The sequence below is a fragment of the Chiloscyllium plagiosum genome, unplaced genomic scaffold, assembly GCF_037043375.1.
Source record: "Chiloscyllium plagiosum isolate Xiang-an unplaced genomic scaffold, Cpla_swu_hap1 HiC_scaffold_1, whole genome shotgun sequence".
NCBI classification, from domain to species: domain Eukaryota; kingdom Metazoa; phylum Chordata; class Chondrichthyes; order Orectolobiformes; family Hemiscylliidae; genus Chiloscyllium; species Chiloscyllium plagiosum.
This window is the reverse complement of record NW_028270139.1, coordinates 151,899,067-151,922,759: the sequence shown is the minus strand read 5'-3', so window position 1 is coordinate 151,922,759 and position 23,693 is coordinate 151,899,067. Positions and strand designations below refer to the sequence as shown.

The following is a 23,693-nucleotide window of genomic DNA, read 5'->3' as shown; positions in this document are numbered from 1 at the left end:
TTGCCTGTCCTTGAATGCTGCCTGAATTGCTGTGCTCTTCCAGCACCACTGATCCAGAATCTGGTTTCCAAATCTGCAGTCATTGTTTTTACCTCGAGACTTACAGCTGGTGTCAATGCATTGTGTCACTGTGACTTCATTCGAGTAATTTGTTTTCACATACTGCAACCAGTCATGCTTTTTCTGCAGATGTAGTCCAATAAAGTAAAGATTTTTTGTGACAAACTGTAAGGTGGCTAAGGATATTCTACCCCATCTCTGAGACTTGAGTTATGTTAAAATGAATGGGTAGACAGATCACTCTAATTGTCATGGTGATGTGTGTAAGAAGTGGTCTGTTAATGTACTGATAATTGTTCAAGGTGATATGCGATTTGGAGATTGTGAAGCAGAATGACAAGAATGGCTCAGAAGTGTTTAAACCATGCTTTAGAATTGGTATGGGAATATGATAGTAGATGTCAAGAGTTCAACTCTTGTTCTTTTTGTCAAGCATCTAAAGAGACCATAAGTTTATAGGAGCAGAATTAGGCTATTCAGCCCATCGAGGTTGCTGTGCTATTCAATCATAGCTGATTTGTATGTCAACCGCACTGCCTTCCCTTCTCCCTGTAAATCTTGATCCCCTTACTCATCAAGAATCCATCTATCTCTGTATTCGAACAGATGAAAGACTCAACAAACAATCCAGGTATTTTTTAATGTATAATTTCAGTTACATCACACTGTAAACTTGTACTATAAATTCTGTGTCGTACAATTGTGTACTCCACAACCATCTGATGAAGGAGCAGTGCTCCGAAAGCTAGTGCTTCCAATTAAACCTGTTGGACTATAACCTGATGTTATGTGATTTTTAACTTTGTACACCCCAGTCCAACACTGGCATCTCCAAATTATGACTTCAATACTCTCAATGACTTTTCCTCCAAAGCCTTCTGTGGCAATGAGTTCCACAGATTCTCACTGTCGCTGAAGAAATTCCTCCTTATCTCAGTTCCAAAGTGTCGTCCTTTCTCTCTCGGGCTGTGCCCTTGTGTCCGAGACACTCCTCGTAGTGGAAATATCATTTTCCTATCTATTTTATAAAGGCCTCTCAGTATTCTGGAAAATTCAATCAGAACCCCGCCCAAAAAAAATCCTTTTCAACTCCATGTACCACAGGATTCTGGATTAGTGGTGCTGGAAGAGCACAGCAATTCAGGCAGCATCTAAGGAGCTTCGAAATCGACGTTTCTGGCAAAAACCCTTCATCAGGAATAAAGCCAGTGAGCCTGGAGCGTGGAGAGATAAGCTAGAGGAGGGTGGGGGTGGGGAGAAAATAACATAGAGTACAATGGGTGAGTGGGGGAGGGGATGAAGGTGATAGGTCAGGGAGGAGAGGGTGGAGTGGATAGGTGGAAAAGGAGATAGGCAGGTAGGACAAGTCCGGACAAGTCATGGGGACAGTGCTGAGCTGCAAGTTTAGAACTAGATTGAGGTGGGGGAAGGGGGAATGAGGAAACTGTTGAATTCCACATTGATGCCCTGGGGTTGAAGTGTTCCGAGGCAGAAGATGTACCACAGACCTAGAATCCTCAACTGCTCCTTATGTAGCAAGGTCTTCATCCCTGGGATCATTCTTGTAAAGCTCCTCTAAAACCTCTAAAATCCTAACAATGACAGAGGCCAGGCTAACCAGCCTATAGTTTCCTGTCTTCTGCCTCCTTTCTTTCTGAAACAGAATGTTCTATTCGCCACTTTCCGGTCATCTGGGATCCTTCCTGATTCGTGGTTCCTGAAAGATCACTAGTGCCACCTAGAGGTCAGAGTTGTTGAAAGGTCTTGCTGTATTTACAGTCAACATTTAAAATTTAACTTTTCATCACTTCTAGAGTCATAGAGGTGTACAGCATGGAAACAGACCCTTCGGTCCAACCCGTCCATGCCGACCAGATATCCCAACCCAATCTAGTCCCACCTGCCGGCACCCGGCCCATATCCCTCCAAACCCTTCCTATTCATATACCCATCCAAATGCCTCTTAAATGTTGCAATTGTACTAGCCTCCACCACCTCCTCTGGTAGCTCATGCCATAAACGTACCACCCTTTGCGTGAAAAGGTTGCCCCTTAGGTCTCTTTTATATCTTTCCCCTCTCACCCTGAATCCTCTCGGTCTGGGCTCGCCCCCCCACCCCCCAGAGAAAAGACCTTTCAGTTTATCTAGGGCTAGATCTTTCTGCATCTGAAGTCTGATATTGTTAGCGGAGACTGGGAGTGATCTAGAAAATTTAACACCATTACAGACTCTTCTACTGGGGATACCTCTGGTGGTGTCTCTGCCAGTGGTAGGTGACTCAAAGCATCTGCATTTTCTACTCGACCTCTCGGACAGTGTTTTAACTTGTGATTATACACACTTAGCATTAGAGCCCACTGCTGAATGCAGCTGAAGCTATGGGTGGTACTGCCTTGTCCTCTTTAAGCTGATCAAGTAGGAGTGTGTGTGGTCTGTAATTATCACACATTTTCAACCATAAAGGTATTGATGGAACTTCTGGACTCCAAATATAACCACCAACCCTCCTTTCTCTATCTGGGCCTATTTTCACCCTGCATTAGAATATTGGGCCGCTATGCTTAGATCAGCCAGACGAGCTGATATGAAAATTAATATTATAAGCAGAATGAAACCAAAAGAGAAAATGCTGGAAAATCCCAGCTGGTCTGACAGCATTTGTAAGGAAAGAAAAGCGCTGACGTTTTGAGTCTAACTGACCCTTTGTCAAAGCTAAAGAAAAGGGAGAAATAGGGAGGTATTTATACGAGGCTGAGAGAAGGTGTCATGGCTCCAAAAGCAAAGGTAGCAATAAAGAGGTGATAATGACAGTGCAGAGAGAGATTATAGGGAGATTCGGAGCTGTGAATGACCAAGGCTGAAACCAGTGCTATGTGACAAAATATGTGGGGGATGGAGGGGGGAAACGGGTGAAGCAGAGGCAAGATGGAAAACAGGGGAGAAGGGTAGCAAAGGGGGACGAGGAGAGGAAAAAGGTGATGAAAGAATGGGGAGCGAGAGAAAGAGAGACGATCAAGAAGTAAGAGGTACAGAACAGTGAAAAAAATGTTTAAAAAAAAATAGATGAAATAAAATTATGGAGCAGAATGAAAACAGAGGGGTTGAGGTGGGATAATCAACTGAAGTTGTTGAATTCAGTGTTGAGACCGGCAGGCTGTAACGTGCCTAGTCGGAAGATGAGATGCTGTTCCTCCAGTTTGTGTTGAGCTTTCAGATGGCACAGTGGTTAGCACGGCTGCCTCACAGGGCCTGAGACCCGGGTTCAATTTCCGCCTCAGGCGACTGACTGTGTGGAGTTTGCACATTCTCCCAGTGTCTGCGTGGGTTTCCTCCGGATGCTCCGGTTTCCTCCCACAATCCAAAGATGTGCAGGTCTGGTGAATTGGCCATGCTAAATTGTCCGTAGTGTTGGGTAAGGGGTAAATGTAGGGGTATGGGTGGGTTGCGCAGGTCGGTGTGGACTTGTTGGGCCAAAGGGCGTGTTTCCACACTGTAATGTAATCTAATCTAATCTTCACTGGAACATTGCAGCAGGCCAAGGGCAGACATGTGGGCCCATTCCCCACATATTTTGTCACATAGCACTGGCTTCAGCCTTGGTCATTCACAGCTCCTAATCTCAATATAATCTCTCTATGCACTGTCATGATCACGTCTTTATTGTTACCTTTGCTTTTGGAGCCATGACTCACCTTCTCTCAGCCGAGTATAAATACCTCCCTGGGTCAGTTACACTCAAAAAGTCAGTTCTTTGCAGATAATTCCAGACCTGCTGGGATTTTCCAGCATTTTCTTTTTGGGTTTCAGATTCCAGCATCCACAGTAATTTGCTTTTAAAAGCAGTATGAATTTGTCAGTGCATTCTACAGACTAATTGGAAACTTACCAATTGTCAAATAATGTGTACATTTCAAATTTAAAAGCTTTGGTCTATCTGGTCTAGAAAGAAAATCTCAAATCTCATTACATTTCAGGATTTTTATTTGAATTCTTGCAGCACATTAAGCAAATATTGGAACGATGTCTTCCTGTGGCATTGCCCAAGTGCCGTGATAAAGTATAAACCAGAAAGGTTGTTCCGTAATCTGGTGTCAGTCATGTCCACAAGGAGGTGCCATCTACAAGTAAATTTCACAAACTGCAAGATGTTAGGTATCAGCAGGGAATGTTAGGAAATAAGTGCTCCTGAAATGAGAGATCTCTCTGTTTTCCCAGGTGAAGGCTTTATGACAGATACATCAAAAGAAGTTTTCCTTTTCATGGAGCTGTCATTGTTCAGTAGGTGCAGGCGAGTAATGGGACTTAGTGAACTGGTTTGGTGTCAGCTGTGACAAACCGCTTTCATTTATGCAAGCCTATGTGATGTTTAAAAGAACAGTGTTTTCATTTAAAGCTGAGTATATCCACTTCAGTCCATAGTTTGCAGGTGACAGAAAATTATTTTGCTTGGGAGCGAAAACACCAAATAAGAGATGCTTCTTGAGCAATCATCTTGTGATGCAAGATTGAATGGCATCTCAAGATGGTTGAAGCTGTCTGAGCAAGAGTAGTCTCGTGTCTGTAACACCACCCCATGGCTCAACGCGCAGATTGCTTCTACTAATGTAGACTTGTACTTTTTTCAGCTAGTTTGATCAGGTTTGAGAATTTTAAGACACATTACTTGTGTAAATCTCTTTGCGTTTCAGCGTGCTCTGTTTTGATCCAATATTCATGTTCTTGCGAAAAGTAAATGAACAGTGCAAAATAGGTTAACATTGCTGTCTCTCCTTTCGGAAGACAAACCAGTGTTTTAGACCTGAGAGAGCTACAGCTTTTGAAGAGACATGATGCATTAATTAATATATTTCATTCCCGATGAATGCTGGGAGACAGCTTAATGTTTTGGTTACAAGTCTGTGTATGATGACAACTTTGCAGCCCTTCCGTTTTGCTTGAGACAAGTGTTACCTATCAACAGTATTAGCCGGGATGCATTAATTTGAATAATGTCATGGAAGGCTTTGGGAGCATTTTATCAATGTGGCCTGACTTGTGGGCTAAGAGTAACATCGTTTACTTCCAAAAGCTACTTCCATGCCCATTTCTGTTGATAGATCTCACTTAATTGTAGGAGGAATTGCAGAATGAAACAAGTGCAACATCTTTTCAAGTGTGGATTTGGTATGAGTTGGAAGGGTACTTGGAGTGATGGTGTTTCCATAACCTAATTATTTGTACCCTTGTTGATAGGTTTAGAATTTTTAACAATTGCATTCACTCTCTCTGCTGCCAGTTCCTTTAGGGATATGTGCCGGGTGCTGACAGGTGGGACTAGATTGGGTTGGGATATCTGGTCAGCATGGATGGGTTGGACGGAAGGGTCTGTTTCCGTGCTGTACATCTCTATGACTCTAAAATGTGAGGATGTCAGCTATCAGGCCCTGGGAACCTGTCTGCCTTTAATGACAATAGTTTGCTGAGTACTTTTTCCTAGTGATCATCGTTTTAAATTCCTCCTTTCCTTTTACTCCGAATCCCACCTAAAAGGGGCATAAAATGTCCTTGGCAAATAGGATTAAGGAGAATCCCAAGGCAAATTGCATGTATGTTCTGAGCGAGAGGGTAGTTACGGAAAGGCTCGGTCCACTCAAGGGCAAAGGAAGGAATTTAAGCAAGGAGCTGAAGGAATTTAAGCAAGGAGCCAAAGGAAGTGGGTGAGGGTCTGAATGAGTGCTTAGCATTGCTATTCACTAAGGAAAAAGACTTTGGTGAGACGAAGGACCCGATACCCAGCATGAGTAAAACTAATGTAGTGTACAAAATCCCATGCAAGGACTGCACAAAACACTATATAGGACAAACAGGAAGACAGCTAACGATCCGCATACATGAACATCAACTAGCCACGAAACGACACGACCAGCTATCCCTAGTAGCCACACACGTAGACGACAAGCAACATGAATTTGACTGGTACAACACTACCATTATAGGGCAAGCGAAACAAAGAACAGCCAGGGAATTCCTAGAAGCATGGCACTCATCCACAAACTTCATCAACAAACACATCGACCTGGACCCAATATACCGGCCACTACAGCGGACAGCTGAAACTGACAACCGGCAGGGACAGACCATTATAAATGCCGGAGGAAACACCACAGAAGCGCTTCACAGGAGGCTCCCAAGCACTGAGGATGTCACCTAGACAGGAGACGAAACGTTTGCAACAAAAACTTCCAGCTCGGTGAACAGAACCACAGTATATAAGTATATAAATTTGAGAGGTGTGGATAATGGGTGTCTTTATCCCAGGGGGGAAATATAAATACTAAGGAGCATAGAATTTAGGATGAGGTGGGGCATGTTTAAAGGAGATGTAAGACAAGTTCTTATGCAGATGGTGGTAGGTACCTTGGAGCATACCATCAGAGATGGTGGTAGAAGCAGATACAACATCAATATTTAAGAGTCATTTAGACTGACGCATGAACAGACAGAGCATAGAGGGATATGAACCATATGCAAGTAGATGGGAATAATTTGGAATTTTATCATGGTTGGGGGGGCAGTAATGGTCGATTGAAAGGCCTGTTCCTCTGCTGAATTGTACTATGTTCTATAACCTCTGCATTACTACTATGTTACTATTGGCCTGGTTTCACTGTCTTTCACCATAAAAACTGAATCACAGTTGTTGATTGTGTCTCTGCCATTCGTGTTTTCTCCCCAGTTTCATTGTCTAAGGGATCAGCATTCACTTTCGCTACTCTTTATACATTCATAGAAGCTTCTACTTTAGATTTTTATGTTTTGTAATGAAGCCTTGTTCTTTTATTACTTTTTAATAACCCATTATTGATCTTGAAAAGTTTTTCAATCCTCCAGCCTGCCACTGACCTTTGCAATATGATATGATTTAGTTTTCTCCCCCATACATGGAATGTGAGTGTTGCTGGCTGTCTGACTCTAGTTGCCATTGAGAAGATGGTGATTAGCTGCCTTTTTGAACCATTGCAGTCTAGTTTTTCTCTTACATTAAGTATGTAAGTTAGCCCACTGAGCTGGGAAATTTGTTTTCAGATGTTTTGTTACCATACTAAGAAACATCATCAGTGAGAGTCTCTGGCAAACCCAAACAAGCAGACACAACACAACCTAAAACTACGGCCACTTTATCTAACATCAAAGACATATCACATATGACTTCCAGACTACTCAGACCCCTTGGTATCATGGTAGCCTACAAACCTACCAACACACTTAAACAGCAACTAATGAAATAAAAGGATCCATCAGATACTACCATCAAATCTAACGTCATTTACAAGATACCATGCCAGAACTGTAAAAAACATACATTGGACAAATAAACAGGAAACATGCCACCAGGATACATGAACACCAACTGACCACCAAAATACACGACCCAATATCACTAGTTTCCGTACATACAGACAAAGAGGCACACCACTTTGACTTGGACAACACACACATTCTAGGACAGGCGAAACAAAAGGCACGCAAGAGAATTCTTAGAGGCATGGCATTCTCACGGCATGGCATTCTCACCAGAACTCCATCAATAATCACATTGATTTTAGATCCTATCTACCTTCCCTTGAAAAAAAGAGCCAGAAATGACATCACCCACCTTGAGAAACCAAGACCGAGAGAGAGAGAGGTGGGACAGGCCACCAGCGCTTCACCGGAGATTGTCACTGATGATGTTACCTAATATGGTGACATCTGAAAACAAACTTTCCTCACATTATTTTGAGCTCATTGCTTTGCCATGAGAGCCATCTCTCCCTCCCCCATCCCTTCCAATCTTTGTTCCTCTCTGGAATATGTTTTAGTTCGGAATAATTGAATTTCTTACGTTTCTGCCACCGTTCATCTCTGGACTCCATTTTAGAATTTCCACTCTGTTCACCAGGGTTAAATCTGTCCTCATGCCTGTGTAATTATCTTTGTTTAAACCAGAACACAAATATAGGACTCAAATTTTGTGTCCTCAAACTAAGTTTGAAATTCCGACATGCTACTATCACTGTTCTCTACACAATCTTTTTTGATGTGATTATAGATTAATCCCATCTCATTACATGACACTAAATTCAGAACAGCCTGCTCCTTGGTTCATTCCCCAACATATTGCTTCAAGAAACAATCTCCATTACACCCTGTGAACTATCCATTGAGTCGAGAGTGTGGCCTGGAAAAGCACAGCAGGTCAGGCAGCATCCGAGGAGCAGGAGAATCATCATTTCAGGCAAAAGCCCTCCATCAGGGTTGAGGCTTGTGAGCAAAGGGGGTGGAGAGATAAATGCGAGGGAGATGGGCTGGGGGTGGGAGGTAGCTGGGAGTGCGATAGGTAGATGACGGTGAGGGTAATGGTGATAGGTTGGAGAGGAGGGTTGGATGGCTAGGTGGGAAGGATGATGGAGAGGTAGTACAGGTTATGAGGGTGCCGAGTTGGAAGGTTGGATCTGGGATAAGGTGGGGGGGAAGCAGAAATGAAGAAACTGGTGAAATCCACATTGGTCCCATGTGGTTGGAGGGTCCCAAGGCGAAAGATGAGGCATTCAGGTTGGATGATTAGGGTTTGGCGATGGAGGAAGCCCAGGACCTGCATGTCCTTGGTGGAGCAGGAGGGAGAGTTCAAGTGTTCGGGGCGGTGGGGTTGGTTGATGAGGATGTCCCGGAGATGTTCTCTGAAGCGTTCTGCAAGTAGACGTCCTGTCTCCCCAATATAGAGGAGGCCGCATCGGGTGCAACGGATACAGTAAGTCGAAGTGCAGGTTAAACTCTCATGGATGAGGAAGGCTCCTTTGGGGCCTTGGACGAAGATGAGGGAGGAGGTGTGGATGCAGGTTTTGCGATTCCTGTGGTGGTGGCAGAGGAAGGTACCAGGATGGGAGGGTGGGTTTGTTGGTGGGGTATGGACCTAACAAGAGAGTCTGGAGGGAATGGTCTTTACGGAGCACAGATAAGGATGGGGAGTGAAATATATCTCTGGTGGTGGAAATTGCGGAGGATGATGCGATGTATATGGAGGTTTGTGGGGTGGAAAATGAGGACTGGGGGGGGGGGGGTTCTGTCCTTGTTGCGGTTGGAGGGGTGGGGTTCGAGGGCAGAGGTGCAGAAAATGGATGAGATGTGCTGGAGGGCCTCATCGGCGACGTGGGAAGGGAAATTGTGGTCATTGAAGAAGGAGACCATCTGGTGTGTTTTGTGGTGAACTGGTCCTCTTGGGAGCAGATGAGGCAGAACTCTCTGTTGAGGCTACCCTTGCTAATTTGACTAATCTTATCTACGTCCATATTAAAATCGTCCATGTTGTACCTTTCTTGCACGCCCCTTACACACATTCCTTAATTACATTGGTTCTACTGTGGATCTACTATTTATGGGACTGACTGATATCATTTCTCACTCAAAGCATTGATCTCTTTCTTTCCTAACAAAGCTGCAGCATTTCCTTTTCCTTTCTCTACGTCTTCCTGATTCAATGAGTATCTTTCGATATTAATTCTTAAACCTTGTCTCCCTGAAACCAAGCCTCAGTAAAACCACCAGATCATACCCATTTGTCTCTGATTGTTAACTCATTAATTTAGCTTAGAATGTTACACACCTTCAGATACAAAGACTTTGTTTATTCTGCTGTTATCCCATTTCTTGTATGATTCCTTGCTCCAGTATGATGTGCATATGCTTTGTCCCTTTCTTTCATTTTCTCAGAACTATCAGGCTTATCACTAACATGTGCTTCACCCTTCTTGAATTTTGTTTTGTTGATTTTCCATGCAACTGAATTCTCCCTCTACCCTACTACTTGAATTTTTGGTTTATGATCAGTTTGCTCAATTTTCCCTTTGAACCCCACTCTCATCCACATGGGGAGGAAGAATCTTGAACCTGTTGGGAAGGACGGGAGTGGAGGATCTTGAGGGATTACTGCCTGGATCCTTCTACCTGCCTTTTCATAGTCAGAGCCTCCTATCCTTGACCACTGACCGAATTTAAGATAGTTGATGGGGTGTGATTGCCTCTTGCACCATTGTGCCCAGGCAACTCAACCCACTCCACCCCTATTTCTCCACCCATCACAAAAACAACAGAAAAAAACTCCCTGGTATGTCACAGCGTCCGAACCTCGGACTGCAGCTCATGAACTCTGAACCCAAATTCCTGGAGCAACCACATTGTTACGGATGTGGTCATGATGAACCACAATGAAGTCCACTGGCAGTGACATATCACCTGGCTCTGCATCTCTATTTATTAATTAGTTTTTCAATTTGTTTTTCAATTTACTACTGATTTTAGCTTTCAACCTGTAAGTGTTTCTCCTATTTAGCCGTTTAACCTAAAAGCAAATCCGAATAGGTAGGAGTAAAAATGTTCTCTGACCAATCACTTAGGTTTGCCATTTGTGATTTTAGGGATCTGTGGAGGTGGCTGTATTGGATCATCACATGACACTTTTTGCCTAAGATTGTCATCAGTGCCTTATCTTGCCTTATCTTTTACAATGATTTGCTAAGCTCCCCCATCATTGAAGATTGAGATAGTTGGGGAGCCGCCTTCTCCTATATGTTGTTTAACTGTCTACCAGCATTCACAATTGTTTGTAGCAGGACTGCAAGGCTTGTATGGAATTACTAAGTCCCGTGAAGGCAGGTAACTAACAATCAAGTATTTTGTTAATCACAAAGTGCATACTCAGTAGCCGTGAAAGTGTAATAATTTGGATAATATATTCAAACATTATACTTGATTGGTTCGCATAATCCGATGTACAAGATTTGAATATGATAGGATGATAAAGTCATATCTACTGGACTGTAAAGTAGAATGAGTACCGTTGGATAGAAATAACTGCATAAATGTGTAACCTTAGTGGAAACCTGTTATCTCAATAATATAAATCGTCTTGTAACAATTTGGAGAGTTGTGCACCATCATTTGGTACACCTCCTATGCAAACACCAATAAATGCTTTGACAAAGAAACTAAGTCTCTTGTGATCTTTGTGGAATCAAAGAGTTAAAAATATTTAACTTTCACCCTGTTTATCACTTGCTGTGTATGCTGTTTGCACATGGGAAGTCCTGTTATTACAATTTCGCCAGGTTGACAACACATTTTCAGGTATTCCTGGCATATCCTCTTATCACATCTCTACTATTAACGTCAAGCTAATGGATCAACGCTGGTCAATGAGGATAAGAGGACTTTTTTGTGATTGCCCATTGTGCTGGAATACAAGTCAATTGTTGCTGATGGCCCACATTGCCTCATGGATGCCATTCTTGATGCCATGGGTTTTAAGATCTATTCAAAGTCTGTACCACTTAGCACTGTGACATAGAAATGTAAAAAAGTAGGAACAGGAATAGGCCATTTGGCCTTTCAGGCTTGCTCCTTCATTCAGTGTGATGATGATAACTCGTGCAACTCACTACCCTGTTTCTTGATTTTCCCTCTCTGTGATCCCTCTAATCCTAAGAGCTTTATCTGACTTCAGTGGTGGGAAAGATGCTGGAGTCAACTATAAACGATGAAATTACGATACATCTGGATATCAGTAACAGGATAGGTCAGAGTCAGATTAATGAAGGGGAAATCATGCTTGACTAATCTTTTGGAATTTTTTGAGGATGTAACTCTGAAGATGGACAAGGGAGATCCAATGGATGTAGTGTACCTGGACTTTCAGAAAGCTTTTGATAAAGTCCCACATAGGAGGTTAGTGAGCAAAATTAGGGTGCATGGTATTGGGGGCAAAGTACTGACTTGGATTGAAAATTGGTTGGCTGACAGGAAACAAAGAGTAGTGATGAACGGCTCTCTTTCGGAATGGCAGGCGATGACCAGTGGGGTACCGCATGGATCAATGCTGGGGCTGCAGCTTTTTACAATATATATTAATGATATAGAAGATGGTATTAATAGTAACATTAGCAAATTTGCTGATGATACAAAGCTGGGTGACAGGGTGAAATGTGAGGAGGATGTTAGGAGATTACAGGGTGATCTGGACAGGTTAGGTGAGTGGACAGGTGCATAGCAGATGCAGTTTAATGTGGATAAATGTGTGGTTATCCACTTTGGTGGCAAGAACAGGAAGGTAGATTACTGGAAATGGAATCAATTTAGGTAAAGGGGCAGTACAGAGAGATCTGGGTGTTCTTGTACACCAGTCAATGAAGGCACGCATGCAGGTACAGCAGGTAGTGAAGAAAGCTAATAGCATGCTGGCCTTCATAACAAGAGGGTTTGAGAATAGAAGCAAAGAAGTTCTTCTGCAGCTATACAGGGTCCTGGTGAGACCGCACCTGGAATATTCTGTGCAGCTCTGGTCTCCAAATTTGAGGAACAACATTCTGGCTATTGAGGGAGTGCAGCGTAGGTTCATGAGGTCAATTCCTGGAATGGCGGGACTATCTTAAGTTGAAAGATTGGAGCGACTGGGCTTGTTTACCCTTGAGTTTAGAAGACTGAGAGGGGATCTGATTGAGACGTTTAAGATTATTAAGGGATTGGACACTCTGGAGGCAGGAAACATGTTTCTGCTGATGGGTGAGTCCCGAACCAGAGGACACAGCTTAAAAATAAGGGGTAGGCCATTTAGGACAGAGATGAGGAGAAACGTCTTCACCCAGAGAGTGGTGGGTGTGTGCAGTGCTCTGCCCCAGAAGGCAGTGGAGGCTCAGTCTCTGGATTTGTTTAAGAAAGAGTTGGATAGAGCTCTCAGGGATAGTGGAATCAAGGGTTATCGAGGCCATGATCATAATGAATGGTGGTGCAGGCTCGAAGGGCAGAATGGCCTACTCCTGCACCTATTGTCTAATTCTTTGAAAATATTCAATCTTAACCACTTGCAGTGGTAGAGCATTCCACAGGCTCATCACTGTATGGGTGAAAGACATTTTTCCTCATCTTCGTCCTAAATGGTCGAGCCTATATCCTTTGACTGTGAATCCTGGTTCTGCACTCCTTGGTCATCAGGAACATTCTTCCTGCATTTACCTTGTCGAGTCCTTTTAGAGTTATGTAGGTTTATGGTGTCACACGATACAATGGGGTTATTCTCAGTGTGTAGATGGAACTTTATCACCACAAAAACTTCGCAGTGGACACTCATGGACAGATACATCTGCAGCCAGCAGATTGGTGAGGATGAGGTTAAGTATGTTTTGCCTCTAAATGCTGTTCAACATGGTAGAACACTAAGTCATCAACTGAAGGTGTGATGTTCTATGGTAATCATCATGACGTTTCCTTGTCTCTGTTTGACCTGATGCCTTGAGGCTTCTGTAGTCAATGCTGAGGATTACCGTGGCAGCTCCATTCTGACTGTGCCCCTGCACCATCATTTCTGTTGGATCTACCTTGTCAGTGGGACATATAAAACTGGGGTGATAGTAGTATTGTCTGGTGCATTATCTAGAGAATATGATCCTTTGGGCATGATGATATCAGGCTGTTGCTTTACCAGTCTGAGATTTCTCTCCCAATTTGACACTTGCTTCCAGATGTCGCAATGGAGGATTTTGCAGGTTGAATTTGCTGTTTTTATTTCTGGTGCTTGGAACGATACCAGCCGCTCCATGTGGTTTCATTCCTTTTTTTGAGACTGAGACTATTTTGATTAAATAATTTGCTCGTCTTATTCAGAAGACAGCTAAGAGTCGACCACATTGCTGAGAGTCTAGAGTTACTTGTTTGCTAGACCAGGCATGTACATTAGATTCCTTTTACCTGAAGGATATTGTTGTGTTTTTATGACAATTAACAATAGTTTCATGATCATTATTAGCCAAGAATTCCAATTTTAAAACCACTTGCATTCCATCATCTGCTGTAGGTTATTCAAACATTACTTGAGTGTCTTAGTTACTTATCCTGCTGTAATACTACTCTGCTATTGGTCCCCTATTATAGGACCCCTCGTACAAACAATGCCTTTATTAAGGAACTGCTGTTGAATATCAAAATGATTGATTTTAAATGGATGTAGTTTTAAAATTTACCTGATCTTTGCTTTAAGTCGTTAAGCCATGTGGTTTGGTGCCAAAAGCTGACTTCTAGCATTAGATGGATGTTTTTCTCAGCATTGACTGTTGTTTTTGCAAAAAAATATTTTGCAGTTGTTTTCTGTCGTTACTATTGGTGGCTGCTGTGGTGTGGAAGATTAAACAGAGCTGCTGGGCATCAAGGCGGAGAGAGGTAAGCTTGTGTTCACGGAAATACCAACTGACTACCCTCACCCCATCACCACTCGACTATATCGTCATATTTGTGCTTACTGACAGGCTAACTTGGTAATTAATCTTGCATTATTTTGCTGCATTATTTGTGCCGCATGATTTTGTGGCCACTATAACAAAGAAAAACAAATCTGCAAAACTAAATTTATTTAGGGTTAAACCTTATGAGTCCTCTGGGCATGTGTGGTTTTGTGAACGTGTAATGATGTAATTAACAGCAGGAAACCGATGCCAACTTGTTTCAGTAGTCCATTAATTAAGGCACAGATACTTAAAAATAACGATGCAATATTTAAATAATAGATTGATAAATTATGTTAAGTTGTGAACACAGTACAACAAGTGGACTTTGTAGAATGTGTAATATAGAATGTATGGAATGAGAAGCATTTAAATATTGCTGCCTTTTCTAAAGGCTGAAGCTTATATTTGAGTGTAGTTTCATTTGGTATTGCAACATTTATGTCTTGCCCAAGTACACTACCTTCAGATGTAAATCAAAATGACAATTGGGATATTTGATCATAGTGACCATGATGGATCATTCTGTTAATCTTCACATGATACCTGCTGGATAATTCATGTCAGGGTAGTGGTATTTGTCTTTATTCTAAACAATTAACATTCCAGACAACAGTTAATATTTCGTTAAAATGAAAGAACTCGACAGGAAAAGTGGTCCACCCATAATTAACAAAATATTGAAGGAATGGGAAATGCATGGTAGGTGCAGTATAACATAGTTAAATGTAAACAATTGCATTTTCGTAGGAAAAACAAAATAGTAGAGTATTGTTTAAATGTTAGATTAGGAAATGCTGTTATTACAAAGTGACCTGGGTATCTTTGTACATTGGTCATTCTGGCTTTTGAGGGAGTGCAGCGTAGGTTCATGAGGTCAATTCCTGGAATGGCGGGACTATCTTATGTTGAAAGATTGGAGCGACTGGGCTTGTATACCCTTGAGTTTAGAAGACTGAGAGGGGATCTGATTGAGATGTATAAGATTATTAAAGGATTGGACACTTTGGAGGCAGGAAACATGTTTCCGCTGATGGGTGAGTCCCGAGCCAGAGGACACAGCTTAAAAATAAGGGGTAGGCCACTTAGGACAGAGATGTGGAGAAACTTCTTCACCCAGAGAGTGGTGGCTGTGTGGAATGCTTTGCCCCAGAGGGCAGTGGAGGCCCAATCTCTGGATTCGTTTAAGAAAGAGTTGGATAGGCTCTCTAGGATAGTGGAATCAAGGGTTATGGAGATAAGGCAGGTACAGAATACTAATTGAGGATGATCAGCCATGACCATAATGAATGGTGGTGCAGGCCCGAAGGGCAGAATGGCCTACTCCTGCACCTATTGTCTATTGAAAAAAAAAATGCAAGTGTCACAAACAGCAAGGCAAATGATAGATTGTCCTTCATTTCAAGAGGGAATGATAGCAGGAACAAGTAAGTCTTAGTGCAACTGTACAGGGCTTTGGTGAGATCACATCTGAAGTATTGTGCACAGCTTTGATCACCTTATCTCAAGAAAAACTTGCCGTGGAGGGAGTTCAGAGTTGAAAAATGTGGTGCTGGAAAGACACAGCAGGCCAGGCAGCATCTGAGGAGCAGGAGAATCAACGTTTCATGCATAAGCCCTTCTTCGGAAAGGGCTTATGCCCGAAACGTCAATTCTCCTGCTCCTCGGATGCTGCCTGGCCTGCTGTGTTTTTCCAGCACCATAATTTTCAACTCTGGGCTCCAGCATCTGCAGTCCTCACTTTCTCCATAGAGGGCGTTCAGCAAAGATTCATCAGACTGATTCCTGGGATTGCACATTTTGCATATAAGGAAAGATTTAGTCACCTGAGCCTGTATTCACTGGAAGAATGAGAGAGGAACTCATTGAAATGTATTAAATTCTGCCGGGGTGGATAGACGAGATACAGGAGTAGTTTTGCCTGGCGTACGTCATAGTCTCAGTACGTGTAATTGGCCATTTTGGAATGCAATTAGAAGAGGTTTCTTCATTCAGGCGATGAATGCGTAGAGGTTTCTATTGCAGAAGCTATGCAAGCAAAGTCACTGAATATATTTAAGAAAAAAATGGACTTCTGATACTAAACATGTCAAAATTTGGGGCAGAAGCGTGACATTGAGGTGGAAGATCGACCGTCGATCCTTTCGAATGGCAAAGTAGCCCGATGAGTCAAATGCCCTACATCTCTTTTCAGTTTGTGTGTCATCAGATCTTGATTATAAACTGACATGCTAAGAATTATTTTCTGTTAATAAATTAATTTGAATTGATGCTGGAATGCATTCCCTAACGATAGTCTTTATGACTGTTAAAGCACAATGTTCAAGCACTAAGTGGAAGCATAAATGAAGTCTTTTTTGTAGTTCAGATCTCTTGTTTATCTTGTTTCTTGTGTTTTGTTGTGGAGAATTGAAATGCAGACAGTACTTCACATTATTTTGGCTTTAGCTTTACACAGTGCGAGGTGAAGTGTGGATTTAATTTACTTTGTTTTCCTGTGGGTGATGAAAACTTGCTGGTAATACCTTATGCTAATTTACACAAGATAAAGTAATGATCAATTCTAAGGATATGTGTAAAGTTGCTTATTTTAAGTTTTGTTTCAAGTTTCGGCCTTCCAATTTCACAATATTTAGAAACCTTCACTTTTTTTTATAGCTATTTGATGTGGAAGCCATTGAAAGTCAAAAACAGTCCTGCTATATTTTTCGTTTTATATCAGAATGTCAGGAAACAAATGCATGCAGAAAATGAAGGCATTGTTATCAATTGTGCATAAATATTTAATGTTGAAGAATAATGATAGTAATATTGTATTTGGGTTTTCATGAATTTCTGACAGAAAGGACAGGAAAAAAACATATATCTCGCATTTCATGTCTCTTTTCATTTAAAGTTGGTAATAATATTTATTACTTTACAATCCTTTGGGATTGGGCTTAAGTCCAATGAGCTTTGTAAAACATTTACACCAGGACTTGCAACAATTGACTCAGGTCCTACAGAACTCTGGGAGCCTTTATTTAAAGATTTTTTGAAGCTATGTTCACGCTTCACCAACCTTCCCAGTACATGATCTTCATTTTTGCAATCTGCACTCATCTTCATACTCAACCCTTTTGTTATTTGTATGTCCAGAAATATTTTAAGTACCATAGGATTTTTTTTCTAATTGAGTACAGCAGTTTCCCATTGACACCCATGTTGAAAGCGTATTAAGTACGTCAGAGTTTTCTAAATGTATGCAACTCAGTTGCCAATGAACTGAGGGATTCAGTTTGTCCACAAACAACAATCACTTAATATTAGTGGACAAGTTGTTTTTAAAAAAAAATTAAAAAGCTAATGTAATGTCAGTCCAATCCTGAGGGTTGAAGCGTGAAAGTAATGTTACAGCTCTACAGAGCCTGATGTAAAAGGCATTCCTTTCTGGACATTGCATACTAGCTTTGGCAGGGGTATGAAATAGATTTACCTTATAATGCTGGAGTTCACAGGATTTAAACTATGTAGACAGTATGCACAGACTAATTGAGCATTGCCTCAAAAATGTAGGCATGATTACGTTATACTACTTAAGGTAATCATAGAAGTTGATATGTTTTGGAGGGAAGGACCACAACTCTCAAAATGTTTTCAAACTGGGTAGTGAAGGTCCAAATCTTCTCTTCTTTCAAACCTCTCTCACCCCCACCTAAAGAAATGCTATTGTCTGAGATCAATGTAAGAACTACAATCGGCAGATTTTTATTGGCAACAATGTTTGCATTATCAGAACCAAACTGGATTAATGGAATTAAGATGCAAATTGGCCATGATTCAGTTTCATGATGGAACACGCTTGAAGGTTTGAGTGGCCATTTCCTGTTCCTATTGAAGTCTGTCCAGACGTCAGAGAGACGCGTATATGAGCACTGCTGTTATCCAATTATAAGAGTAAAGCACAGTTTCGCATATGAGCCCTTCATCCTGACTCCTGATGAAGGGCATCAATTCTGCTGCACCTCAGATGCTGCCTGACAGCTGTGCTTTTCCAGTTCCACACTCTTTGACTCTGATCTCCAGGATCTGCACTCCTCACTTTCTCTACAGATATCACAGTGTTTGTATTACCAGCAAAGCCGTTGACCAGAGCAAGATGTTTTGGATCAGTTGTCAAGCTAAACCTGTAGTCCAAAAGTGGATGGGTATTGGCAGGGATTTGGTGGAATTATTCAGTCAGCATTTAAGATATTGTGTGTTAATGCAGTGGCAGAAAGACCAGCGGGAGTGTTTGTAATACCTTGTGAAAGGTTACTGTCTTTTTAATGTATTAACAACTCCACAGAAGTGACGACTCTGGCAGGTTTATATTAAAGATATCCTTCATGTCTTATTGTAGAATACTGTTTAGTGGCCTTGTGGTTATTAAATTATGAGCTTGTAATGCTGTAGTTTCATTCTCTTGATTTCTGCTGCAGTTTGGTAAAGCTTAGGCTTAGGGGAACCTTAAATTCGATTAAAACTGATAAGGGAGGAAGATAGTGAAGACAGGCTCTACAGTAAAAGGCAAAAAGCTCAAGGCTAACTCAACGTTTAGCACTGGCTTTGCAGTGCAGAAATAATGTTTGAGGAAATGATTCTGTCATATAAAAACATGAGTAAGCTGCAGTAGTTTTTTTGCATTATTTTCGATAAAGCTGCTCAAAATGGATGAACTTTAAACATGAGTTGCAAATTCTTGTAGCTTGCTAAGATAATTGGAATGCTTCAAACTTTAGTGGGTGGAAGATTTCTGCTGCTACAGTAGATGTCAGTTTTCCTTTTAGAATGGTGTGATTGTCATTTATTCTTGTGGAAAACTCATAATCCTGCAAAAGTGTGGTATTAGAAAAGCATCGAGAATAGGTCTTGGGAATATTGCTCACCATCCAAAAGATAAAAAAAACTGAAAAATTTAGATTTTTGGCAGAAAACTGAATGTTGGTAAAACATCAACTTTAATGATTGGATAAAATGATCTGTTCCTAAGGGTACAGAACAGCCAATCGCTGATATTGTAATGCATAAATGATCAATCGCTGTCTGGTCCAGAATTTAATTCAGATTGTTAATGCTGAAATTTTTCTCAATTTATTAAATAACTTGAATGACTTTAAAAATATAGATTCATACAGAAAAGGCCCTTTGGCACATTGAGTCCACACCAACATAACTAAAAGCATGCTAATCCCAATTTCCTGCACTTGTCCCATATCCTTGAATATTATGTTTGAAGTACTCATCCAAACTTTTTTCAAGGGTTGTAAGGTGTCCAGCCTCCACTACTTTCCTAGGCAATGCATTTCAGAATCCCACCACTGGCTGAGCGAAAATGTTTTTTTCCCCTCTGAATCCCCTGCCCCTTTTACCCTAAAAGTCTGACTATGACATAAATGTACCACTGGTAAGTCTTTTGCTTTATAACCATCAGCGTTAACTGGTATGGATGATTAACTGGAATACGTTTTGACTAATTTGGGAGAATAGATCATTGAAGGTGAATGGGTTTCCTTCAGTGTTGAAATTTTGAGTGTTTCATGTCACATGCATCCCTTGTTCTCAGCTGCAGATATGGTGTTATATGTACTGTTTATCATCCCTCACCATTTACTACCTTGCATTGATGTACTTTATTCTAGTTTATTCTATTTTCCAAACTCTGCATCTAATTTTGTTCCTCCTACGATTTGACTTTTAAAATCGAAGGCTGTTCTCTCCCACACTCACCTCCTTGATTTGCACATGTCCCATCTTTAATACGTGTGTTCTACAAATGTATTTCTTCAAAACATGTTTCAAACTGTCTCATCTTGAATGACTAACAGCGGGACTTAATGGCAAACTTTTACTCTGCAACTCTGAAAGCTTTTTTTTAAAATGTGCTGTCTTGTGAAAAATGTATACCCAAGTGAACGAAAATGATTCAACTTGAAGTATTTCACTTAATGTTAAACATTACTTGTCAAACTCAACCTGTATGTACAGGTGGGAGTCCTGATCTGATGAGGTCATTGGTACTAATTAGATCTTGTTTATTTATACTGCTGCACATTTTTTTATTATTTCTCTCAAGCTCAAATTGGACCTTGGGTCTTAGCAAGAGGAATTTGATCGAGCATAAAGTGTGCGATCTGACTAGAGCTTTATGAAATTTGATTATCACCTCTCCTGATGTGTATCCTACGGTGTTTACTCTATAATTTCTTATCCAGTTGGCTTTGTTCATTGCTGCTCTCATCATTTCATTACTTTTAGCATCATGTTCTCAAATATTTTCAACTTGTACTTTTTCAGTACTAGTTATACCTGCATCCAGCTTCCTTATTGTGTGTAACTCCTTGTACTTGTTATTATGATCCTAATCTCATTCAGTTCCTCCTACGACTTTCAAACCAAAATGCACCCCCTCCATCTCCAATTCACTACTCTATAAATGCAATTTTCTTCTTCCTCCTCCTCTTATCAGAGGTACATCAGTAACTTTTTGTGGCCTTGGAAAATCCCAGAGAAATAATTTGAATGACTTAAATAAAATAGATTCATGCAGCGCAGAAAAGGCTCTTTGGCGCATGGAGTCCGCACCGACATAACTACCACGAAAAGTATGCTAATCCCAATTTCCTGCACTTGTTCCAAATCCTTGAATGTTATATTTGAAATACTCATCCAAATTTTTTTCAAGGGTTGTAAGCTGTCCTGCCTCCATTACTAGGCAGTGCGATGTACCAAGTTAAAAATCACACAACACCAGGTTATAGTCCAACAGGGTTACATGGAAGCACTAGCTTTCAGAGCACTGCTCCTTCATCAGGTGCTAATATCGTAACTCACAGAATTTATAGCTAAAGTTTGCAGTGTGATGTAACTGAAATTATGTATTGAAAAAGACCTGGATTGTTTAAGTCTCTCATCTTTTAGAATGAACATGTTGGTTTCAGTTCTTTCTTATGTAAATCTCAGAATGTTTTAACAAAGTTGCACTCTCAAGTGAACTTTAACAATTGGTGTCATGTTGGCCCAGATATGGGTGTGTGTGATGAGGTGGGGGAGGTCTATGAGTGTCTGTGAGTGTGTGTGTGTGTGTAAAGGAGTATAAGTATCTGAGAGGGTGTATGTGTGAGCGTTTGTATGTGTGTATGTATATAGTGCAATGGGATCACATGTAGTGTGACATGAACCCAAGGTCCCGGTTGAGGCCATCCCCATGAGTACCGAACCCACCATGCACACATACACATATAAGTTTGTGGGGTGAATTTATACTTGCACAAATTAGATTTTATTTTGCTCAAAAACTGCATGAATCCATGTAAGATTCTGTAAATCCGTTTTTCAGATTAGAATCAGCCTGATCATTGTGGCACAGACAGTCTCACACAGGGAAGCTCACACCTTCAATACATTATCTGGCTGACATGACACCAACTGTTAAAGTTGGCTTGAGAATGTAACTTTTAAAAAAGTTCTGTGATTTACATGTGAAAGAATTGAAACCAACATGGTCATTCTAAAAGATTCCACATCTTGTTCAATATATAATTTCAGTTACATCACACTGCAAACTTTTGCTACAAATTCTGTGAGGTTATGATATTATACTCCACAACCACCTGATGAAGGAGCAGCACTGCAAAAGCTAGTACTCCCATATAAACCTGTTGGACTATAACCTGGTATTGTCATTTTTAACTTTGTACACCCCAGTCCAACACCAGCATCTCCAAATTGTGCTGTGTCGTCACTGTTGGCTTGAGATTTCATCATGGTAGTAATATGATGATGATGATTAGATCAACTGTTTTGGTGGTGTTCATTGAAAAATAGATTTTTGCTCGACCAGAGAATTTCTTTGTAATAAAACAAGATGTCTTGGTTCTGAGTCCATCTAAAAGAACTGACGACTGCCTCAGTTGAATTTTGATTGGACAGATCATACAAACCTTCCTCGGCACTGTAAAGGAATGTGTGTCTGTAGATTGTATTGACTTGAACGCACAATGTGACTGCAGTTAAGAAAAAGGTCTAACAACACTACCTCAATAAATTTGGAGGTAAGCAGCATTTCTTTTAAATTAATTGAATTGTACTTCAGTATAATTGTTAACCTCACATGTTTCAAAAAATTATTTTCTATAAATTATATGCAGCACCGTGAAATATTTTGTTCATTGTGACTTTGTTGGAAAGTATGGATTCCATTGCCATTATCTGCACATTGTGTCCAATTCTTTCCTTATTTCGCTATATTTGGTTTTCCTAAGTTTCTCTCACTGAGCTATCATACTTTATTTGCCTTCATTGGCACTATTCAGTCGTTCTCGGGAGATACGAGAAAGCAAACTGATGGACAGATGTTCTGAAATTTAGGGGTTTTTTCCATCTTCGTAACTGTCTAGTCACTCTTGATAGCTCCTCAAATGACACCTTGCAGCTGACTTGAGAAACCCAATAGAATGGAGGTCAAATCTACCACTGTCAATTCATATCTATGTAATGTCTTTAACATAGTAAAACATCATTAAGCAATTTCAGAGGACAGTTAGCAAGCAAAATTTGACGTGTCACCAGTTCATACTAGCATAATGTCCAGTCAGCTTTTTATAACACAGCATGAAACTCTTAACTTGCAGTCTGTGTCTTTGTCTCAGTCTGCTTTTTCGTATTCTCCTTTTATCATTGTAATTGAAATATAGTGGCAAAGAAGCCAGTTGATCCATTGGAATCATGCCCAGGATAGGGTTGAGTAATTCAGTCATTCTCAGATTGCTACTCTGTCATTCTGCAAGTTTATTTTTCACAAGTGTCCATCCAGTTTCCTTTGAAATCCTTATCTCTGTCTCCAATGCCCTTTGTGCACAGTGCATTCTATGTCATTACCGCTCACGTACTAAAAAATTCATCCTCTCATCACCTTTTGGCATCTCTTAAATCTGTGTTGCCTAATCCTTGCATCATTCACTATTTCAAACAACTTTCGTTTGGTCCGACTTCTCTGAAATTGTAATCCTAACATTCCTATTAAATTACCCTTTGTTCTTCTTGAATAAAGAAAATCGCCCTTAGCTTCTTCAACCTAAATTTGAAGCTGGAATCCCTTAGTATTGCAGGAACCATTCAGCTAAATCCCTTCTACACTCCCTCAGGAATTCTAGCTTGCACCTTAACAAAGTGTCGATCAGATCTGGACACAAAACTCTGATTGCAGCTGAATCAATGCTTTATAAACATTTAGCCAACCTTCCCTGTTTTTTTAATTTGATGCCTTTATTTGCCAGTCCCCAGATTCCGTATGTATTCTAATTCTCAGTATTTCTTGCTGTATACAGT

At 40.9% G+C, this 23,693-nt stretch overlaps 1 protein-coding gene across 2 annotated transcripts in view; it reads left to right on the top strand.

Moving 5' to 3' along the window:
* The window catches only part of atrn (attractin), a 412,972-nt gene that overhangs the window by 253,072 nt on the left and 136,207 nt on the right, over positions 1–23,693 (top strand). The window contains exon 26 of one of the 2 annotated variants that reach the window (XM_087991640.1): positions 14,205–14,283. In XM_087991640.1, coding sequence (XP_087847766.1) covers positions 14,205–14,283 — 79 coding nt within the window. Of the gene's footprint in view, positions 1–10,493; positions 11,080–14,204; positions 14,284–23,693 lie in introns of those variants that run through there. The other variant, XM_087991645.1, reaches the window with a different exon arrangement.